This window comes from Schistocerca nitens, chromosome 8, assembly GCF_023898315.1.
Source record: "Schistocerca nitens isolate TAMUIC-IGC-003100 chromosome 8, iqSchNite1.1, whole genome shotgun sequence".
NCBI lineage: Eukaryota > Metazoa > Arthropoda > Insecta > Orthoptera > Acrididae > Schistocerca > Schistocerca nitens.
The window spans coordinates 85,302,212-85,311,409 of NC_064621.1; the positions used below are offsets into that span (position 1 = coordinate 85,302,212).

Consider the following 9,198-nt stretch of genomic DNA (forward strand, 5'->3'; position numbering starts at 1 on the left):
TTCCGACCTGTCTATTTTTTGCCACCCTCTTCCACCTCTATCACATACAATGCAGTTAGCTTTCCACTCTTATTAACTCATGCACGATGTTTTCACAGTAATCTCTGTCTTGTGCATTACCCTAGCTTCCACCTTTAAGCTCTCAGGTTTTCAAATCTCATCCGGTGCAGTCCCAACAATCAGTCTTGCATTCTCATCTCGTCTGGTAAGTCTCTCCTGTCCTGGGATTCCGGGCAACTTTACTGAAGTAATCCTCAACAGTCCTTTACCTTCACCCCCTTCCTTCCCCTTCAATGCTTCTGCTAGAAGAAGGAGCCACTGGCTTTGAAAGCTCATAAACTTTAATATCTTTATGTGTGGGTTCTCTTTCTGCTACTTAGTGAGTAAATTTTTTATCCAATTACATTAAATTAATTTTCCACTTACATTAATAGTGATAGTTATATATATTGGCAGTGCACTATTGGCTTACCACTAGTTATATGTGCATCATATTGTAAATGTAATATGTGCCCCATGCAGTGATTATTCTTTGGTACAGAGTATTGTGGGATATCCACGTATGGAGCTGTGATGTTTTGTCTTTGTATCTATCCAGTACAAAAAAAGTGTGTAGAACATGTTGACACCATATAAAAAGTCTGTTGAAATATATGTCTATTGAATGAAAAAGGAATTGTCAAGAGTATTTTTTGGTACAGAGTATTGTGAGATATCCATGTATAGAATTGCGGGGTTTTGTCCTTGTATCTACCCAGTACAAAAAAGTTGTGTAGAACATGTTGATATGATATAAAAAGTCTGTTGAAACATATGTTTATTGACTGGAAAGGAATTATCAAGAGTAAGGAGTCAAATGAAAGATCACTGTTGTGATTCAAATCAAATTATATTGGCTATTTATTATATTAATCTGTCATCGAACTCTCATGGTGACGGTATAGTCTCAATAGGAATGCTGGATGCTGCAGACAAGTATGTTACAGTCAACAATATTTCACACCTGTGCTATGAGAGCTTTCAGCTTTAATATTCAGGTCCGCTTTGTACACAGCTGAGGTCGATTAACATTTGCTCACAGGAGCTGCTAGCTTACCTGGACCTTCTGTTTAGACTTGTGAACTACATCATAAATTAAATTAAAACACTTAACTTCAACATACAAACCCATTAATAATCAGAGTAACAAAAAAATATCCTGAGAGATAATTCAAGATGGTGTCTTGTCTATTATGCTTCAAGTGTGACTTTTCTTCAAATCCTGAACAAAGTATTAATAGTTGTGAAAACTCAGTTAGTTGATATTTATATCTTTTAATGTCTACTGCTCTAGCTATAGCAATTTATTTCATTTTTTTTTCATATCAGGTTATGTGAAAGTTGCCATGACCACATAAAGAGACTACAATACACTTGTAAACCCAAAACACTTTTCATGGGATTCTTTGTCTGCACTGAATGTTGTTCAGCTGGTATCTGTATGTCAAACTTCACTGTCCACATTGCCAAACCACGTTACAACAATCAGTTTTAATTTGGTTACAGAACTTTTAATCGTATGTTCAAATCTGTGAGGAAATGTCGTAATCAGTTTTGATCAATTTGTTGTCACACTATCACCTATTTGAGAAAAATCATATTCCATGTCTTGACAACACTGTGTTAGCAGCTGTACAGCTGCAGGTGCAGGTGCTTCCCACCGAGTCTGATAAAAGACAACACAAAACATCTGATTTAGCTTGATAAAGAAGTCATGTACAATATTTTTCAAGCAGCCAATTGTCGGACAACAAGATCATCAAAACTGACTACAAAATTTGTCATTCAACTGTGGTAGGTGATAAGTTCCTATGGGAATAAACTGCTGAGGTCATTGGTTACAACTTAAACTGTGTTACAAGTAAAATGATAGTATGGAATCAATGTTACAGATCATCTTCAACATCTAAGCTTCACAACTTTTCCATTGACTGCAGTATTCTGTAAAAATGTCATTTTCTTCAATTATCTACAATTAACAATATTCCAACATGCAAAACATAGTTTTAGACATTAAAATGCAGTCCTATAATTCAAATTTGGTATAAAAATTAAACCAGCCTTTTTCTGGTTTCTAAATGGAAATGTGAAGCATTCCTTTGGTACAAATTGTTGCTTAGAAGTAACAGTAAACTTGATTTTGGTAGTGATCTATGATCATGGAACAAATTTCTATATAGCTAAATAGATTCTGTTATTATTTTTTAACTTACTCCGCAGGAAGACTCCAAGTTTTGGGAAAGAAGTTGTAATCTTTTGGAAAAATTTTTAACATTCTGTTAAGATTACGAGCAAGCAGATCCTTTCGGCAAATTTCAGACATTCCAGGAAAATGATTAATCTTCTGAAAAGAAAAGAAAGGAGAGCTGTACAGAACGTCTCCAATATCTTCAGTTAATGCTGATATGTTGACAGCTATCACATGAAACCTGGAATCTCTTCATATCCTTTGCTCTTTCAATGGATACTGACAAATCAGTCCAATATACATTCCATGGTTCATTCTCCGAAACATCTCTCATGCCAAACTTTCTTGCGACTCGACGAACTACTTCATACTTGCAAGTAGATGTGCAAATTGTGAGTGCCCTATACAAATACAATGCATTACTATCTGTGATAGTTTTCATTAAAGTTAGAAAAATTTTGGATAAATGACAAGAACAGCAGAAATTGCACTAATCAATCATTTTAATACATATCACCATTACATCTAAATGTGAAAGGCCCAAGGAAATTCTTGCTATGAAAAAGTTAAAAATATGAAGTTTCTCATATACAAAAAATTAATTTGGCTAACATGAGCATACACAGACAGATTCCGAATCTCTTATTTCTGAAATTGAACGCTCCTTTCCCATGAGGTAAAGAGAATGAACAAGAGAAGGAATATGTAACTCATAGGTAATCAATAAAATAAACAAATTACAGAGACTATTGAATTGAAAGAGTTACAGTTTGAGACTAAATGAACAGATCCTCTGCTATTATCATTACAAAGCGTTTACTTTAGTATAATCACTTGTCATCTTACTGAATCAAGGTTTATCATCAAATTATGAAAAGTGTAGGCTGCTACTCACTATAAAGATGACATGCTGAGTTGCAGACAGGCTGGAATATCAGTCCAGTGCCCATGAGAGATGCTTGCTTGTGTGAATGTCTGTGTTTTTTTTCTTTTCCTTCCCAAATAAGACTTTGGATAAAGGCTTGATGTGTAACAGTCTTTTCCCTGTGCCTGTCTGTAACTCAAAGTGCCAACCTTTTCATAATATTGTTGATATTCCAACCTGGACTTTCCATTGTTTGAATCAAGGTTTAGAATTATATAGTCAAAGTATTATTCCCACAACTGCCCCAACTCCTTCATCCCCAAAGGTAAAATTATCTTCCACAGTTTCAACATTTACTGAGTAGTTACTTTACAGCTGGAAATGACTGCCAAACAGAGTTCAGTCTTCTTCAGTCTGTGAAGCAGGCTGAAGAGTTCAATGTATGGGTCAAACAAGAAACCAGAAAACGTGTTTACACAGTGTGAATGGACACAGTGTCTGGTGCTCAAACAGAGGTCCTTGTTCAGCTCACAGAAGGGATATATAATGTGGCTGAACCTTCAGAATAATTGGAGTGATTCACGAAAGAAAAGTTATTAAGAAATCGCTCAATCAGCTTTCTATCTGTACTGAAGGCAGTTATGCAGACATTCTGTAGGCCTCAATGCTGCTTCCAATCTGCATCAATTGACAATCTTTACCCAAAATTCTGAGAAAGACACTAAAAACAAGCACTGAAAGGCTAAATAAATTGTATTGTGTGATTCTTAGCATCTAATGATTCACTGCTAGTGTTATCCAGCTCTGTAATTCAGTCTTATTTTAGTCTCATTTGACGGAAACAGCACCCCATTTGAACAATGGAAGATTTTTCACATAGATCAGATGCGTTACACATAGTCTCATTGGCCAATTTTTTTCTACAGAAATCCATACACATTACAAAAATGGATGCACATATATATGTAGTTAGGCAACAAGTATATATGTAGTTAGGCAACAAGCAACAGTACCTGCATTATGACAGCTGCCACCCATTCCACATCAAACGGTCCCTTCCCTACAGCCTAGGTCTTCGTGGCAAACGAATCTGCTCCAGTCCGGAATCCCTGAACCATTACAACAACAACCTGACAACAGCTTTCGCATCCTGTAACTACCCTCCTGACCTGGTACAGAAGCAAATAACCAGAGCCACTTCCTCATCCCCTCAAACCCAGAACCTCCCACAGAAGAACCACAAAAGTGCCCCACTTGTGACAGGATACTTTCCGGGACTGGACCAGACTCTGAATGTGGCTCTCTAGCAGGGATACGACTTCTTCAAATCCTGCCCTGAAATGAGATCCATCCTTCATGAAATCCTCTCCACTCCACCAAGAGTGTCTTTCCGCCGTCCACCTAAGCTTCGTAACCTGTTAGTTCATCCCTATGAAATCCCCAAACCACCTTCCCTACCCTCTGACTCCTAGCCTTGTAACCGCCCCCGGTGTAAAACCTGTCCCATGCACCCTCCCACCACCACCTACTCCAGTCCTGTAACCTGGAAGGTTTACACGATCAAAGGCAGAGCCACGTGCACCCACGTGATTTACCAACTGACCTGCCTATACTGTGATGCATTCTATGTGGGAATGACCAGCAACAAACTGTCCATTCGCACGAATGGACACAGGCAGACAGTGTTTGTTGGTAATGAGGATCACCCTGTGGCTAAACATGCCTTGGTGCACGGCCAGCACATCTTGGCACAGGGTTACACCGTCCGGGTTATCTGGATACTTCCCACCAACACCAACCTATCCGAACTCCGGAGATGGGAACATGCTCTTCAATATATCCTCTCTTCCCGTTACCCACCAGGCCTCATTCTCCGCTAATTTCAAGTTGCCGCCACTCATACCTGTCATTCAACAACATCTTTGCATCTGCACTTCCGCCTCGACTGACATCTCTGCCCAAACTCTTTGTCTTTAAATATGTCTGCTTGTGTCTGTATATGTGTGGATGGATATGTGTGTGTGTGTGCAAGTGTATACCCATCCTTTTTTCCCCCTAAGGTAAGTCTTTCCGCTCCCGGGATTGGAATGACTCCTTACCCTCTCCCTTAAAACCCACATCCTTTCGTCTTTCCCTCTCCTTCCCTCTTTCCTGATGAGGCAACAGTTTGTTGCGAAAGCTTGAATTTTGTGTGTATGTTTGTGTTTGTTTGTGTGTCTGTCGACCTGCCAGCACTTTCATTTGCTAAGTCACATCATCTTTGTTTTTAGATATATATGTACGAGGTGCAGCTAGAAAAAAACCGGACTGATGCTGGAAAAAACATTTATTTACAATTATTTACAATTTCATGTTATCTCCTTCAATGTACTCTCCTCCTCGGTCTCTACACCGCTCCATACGAATTTTCCACTGTTCATAGCAATGCTGCAGATCATTTTAGGTAAGTCCATACATTACTTCCGTCGCTTTTTCTTTTACTGCTTCAACAGTCTCAAATCTAGTTCCTTTCAAAGCTGACTTGACTTTAGGGAAAAGAAAAAAGTCACAGGGGGCCAAATCAGGTGAGTAGGGTGGATGATCTAAGATGGGAATGTTGTGTTTTGCCAAAAACGTCTTCACTGACAACACACTGTGAGCTGGGGCATTGTCTTGGTGAAGGATCCATGACTTTTTTCTCCACAAATCGTTCCGTTTTCTCCGTACTCGCTCACGTAGGGTAGCCAGGACGCTAATGTAGTAATGCTGATTCACTGTTTGTCCCTCTGGTACCCAATCAATGTGCACAATCCCTTTGATGTCAGTTTTTGCTGACAATGGTCTGCCAGTGCGAGTGTCATCACTGGTGTCTTCGCGGCCATCTTTAAATCATTTAAACCACTCAAACACTTGTGTTCGCGATAAACAATCATTGCCGTACACTTGTTGTAACATTACAAACGTTTCACTTGCAGATTTTCCTAGTTTGAAACAAAATTTGATGTTAACACGCTGTTCTTTCTGTACACTCAACATTTTCCGACGCACAGACAAAACGTCAACTACTTAAAACGGACGCCACGGGCAGACTGAGTGCAGGAGGCAGATGAAACTCGAGCAGTAGGCGGAGCGAGAGTCACGTGACAGGCCACGCGACTTTCAGCCTTATTGCATTTGTTTTATTGTTTCACCAGTACTAGTCCGGTTTTTTTCTAGCCACACCTCGTATGTATATATGTACACATGGATAAGGGTTGTCTGAAAAGTTCTTGGTACCACAAAGAGATTGCAGCACTACTCGTATGGTATTTCCCCTTACATTAGTACACATGTTAGTAGATGCCATGTAAAATTGCAAGTCATTTCACACAGCAGTTGACTGTAAGCAGCCATTCGCAGCAGTTATGGTGTACATGGTATTGAAAATGGAAAAAAATCTAGTATCAATCATTGATTAAATTCTTCATAGAAGAAGGCTTAACAATGACCAAAATTCATCTGCTGTTTGTAAATATGTATAACAGCTCTTCATCTTCAATTTCCACCATGAAAAAATAGGCAGCAGAGATTAAATGTGGCCATGAAAGTGAATATGATCCATGTGAAGGACATACAAAAAGCGCAAGCACACTGTAAATCAACAAAGCGCATGATGCAATTCTGGAAGATCAGCGTATAAAGATGCATGAAAGTGCTAATGCTCTAGGGATATCAAAGGAATGTGTTGGTCACTTTTTGCACCAGGAATTGAACATGAGAAGCCTTTGTGCAAGATGGGTGCCGCAAATGCTCACTGTGATCACAAACCCATTACCATGACACTTTCCAAATAGTGCTTGGTGCATTTTAAGAAAAACAGAAGTTACTTTTTGCATCGATACGCAATAATAGCTGAGACCTAGATTCACTACTACACACCCAAATCCAAACAGCAGTCTATGCAGTGGATAGAAGCTGGTTCTTGAGCTCCAAAGAAGGCAACCATGGTGCAAATGGTGGGAAGATCATGCATCAGTGTTTTGACATGTGAAAGTAATTTTGTTTACTGCCTGTCTTGCAGAAGGTAGATCCATAACTGGAGAATACTACACTGAACTTCTAACAAATGCTGGACACATGCGTTCATTAGGATAAGGCACGTACCCACAAAAGTGTCTTGGAAATGAGGAAACTGAGGCATATGAACTATGAAGTGGTGGAAAAACCACCCTACCCCCAGATTTGGCTTTCTCATACTTCCACCTATTCTCAAAACTGAAGAAATTCCTCACTGGTCTGCGCTTTTCATCCAATCAAGAAACTTGCGGCTGTAGATGGGTACTTTGCAGCGCTTCCAGAAGAACACTACAGTGGGGCTTATGGCATTGGAACACTGCAGGATCAAATGTACTGATACTAGAGGAGATTATGTTGAAAAATAAAACCTTCTTTAAGACCATAAAATTGTCATTTCCACTACCAGGCCGAGAACTTTTCAGATCACCCTCCTATGTATATATGTTCCACATCTGCTCCTAACCCCCTCAACCTATTTCAACCACACCTGGTACACATATCACTTACTGTGTGGAGAGAATCACTGTGGGGGTAAGAACCAGGTACCTATGAAATGGGCATGGGTGGGGGTGAAAAAGTAGTGTAGCTCATGGTGCATGAATTCGCAAGTTTAGTCATCCAGTATTTGAGAATGAGAGCACTCACTGCCTTGCAACAAACTTTACACACAATTTAAAACCCTGACAAAAACTTTTCTCACTGACAACCCCCACAAAATGATGAAAAGAAAAAGTTTATAGCTCAATGTATTTTTGCTATTTATGCAGTAAAACTGCAGCATCAGTCATTACATTTCAGTTTGTTATTTCATTACTACAGTTGTATTCACAACACATTATGCAGACATATACACATATACCACAAAATGCATTTGCAAAATTATATTTTTGTACAACATATAATTCAGGAGATGTGAGGTCATAAATACTGAGATATGTGACAAACTGTCACTTCATGCACAACATTTACATTTATTACGTCTGTACTACTGGCTCTATTTGCAACATGTTTCGTATATTGTATCCACATACGCTGATGAATGTACCTACAAAATTATATCATTGTATAACACATACAAGGTGACAATTATTGAACTATATGGAAAAAAAAAACGTTAATTAGTTACAAAGTACGGCATGCACACACTTCATTCAACATGTAAACATCACTACAGATATTTGGATTTAGGTTATGACATATTCAATATGCCTGCCATCATTGGCGATGATCTGGTGCAAATGAATAGCGAAATTCTGCATGATCCACTGAACTGTTGGAACATCGATGCTGTCGATGACCACCTGAATGGCTGTTTTCAGCTCAGCAATGGTTTTGGGGTTACTGCTGTACACCTTGTCTTTAATACAGTCCCACAAAAAGGAGTCATTTGTTCAGATCTGGAGAATATGGTGGCCAATCAAGGCCCATGCCAGTGGCCTCTGGGTATCCCAGAGCCGGAATGTGGTCCCCAAAGTGCTCCTCCAGGACATCAAACTCTCTCCTGCATACTGCATGAACCACATCTTGTTGAAATCAGGGTCACTTTGGATAAGGGGGCTGAAATCATCTTCCTAAACCTTCACATACTGTTCAGTAGTCACCATGTCATCAAGGAATATTGCACTGGTTATTCTGTGACTGGACATTGCACACCACACAATCACCTGCTGAGGGTGACGAGACTTCTCGATCGTGAAAAGTGCATTCTCAGTACCCCAAATGCACCAATTTTGCTTATTGATGAACCCATTCAAGTGAAAGTGGGCTTTGTCCCTAAACCAAACCATATTCATATCAAACTCCTGTTCATCAATTCTGTGGACAATAGTATTGGCAAAATACAACCACTGTTCCATGGCCTTTGGGTTTAATGGCTAATAGGTTTGAATATTGTATGGGCAGAGATGCAGGTCTTCAACAGCAATTTGTCACAGTGTCTCATGGTGGATTCCCAACTGCTGTGCAGCTCATCTGATCAGTTTCCTGGGGCTCATTTGAAACACAGTGGAGCAAATGGTCAGAGAGGGGAAGTAGGAGATGGATGGAGTAGGTGGTAGCAGATAGACTAAGA

General features: G+C 39.5%; 1 protein-coding gene across 1 annotated transcript in view; it reads right to left on the reverse strand.

Annotated features, from left to right (window-relative positions):
• Nucleotides 1-3,222, reverse strand: part of LOC126199400 (tubulin polyglutamylase ttll6-like) — a gene marked incomplete at its 5' end in the record, with an annotated part of 426,833 nt that extends 423,611 nt beyond the window's left edge. The window contains 3 exons of the mRNA XM_049936319.1: nt 2,253-2,383; nt 2,469-2,623; nt 3,201-3,222. Of these exons, the coding sequence (XP_049792276.1) occupies nt 2,253-2,383; nt 2,469-2,623; nt 3,201-3,222 (308 nt within the window). The remainder of the gene's footprint in view (nt 1-2,252; nt 2,384-2,468; nt 2,624-3,200) is intronic.
• Between the last annotated feature and the right edge of the window lie 5,976 nt (nt 3,223-9,198).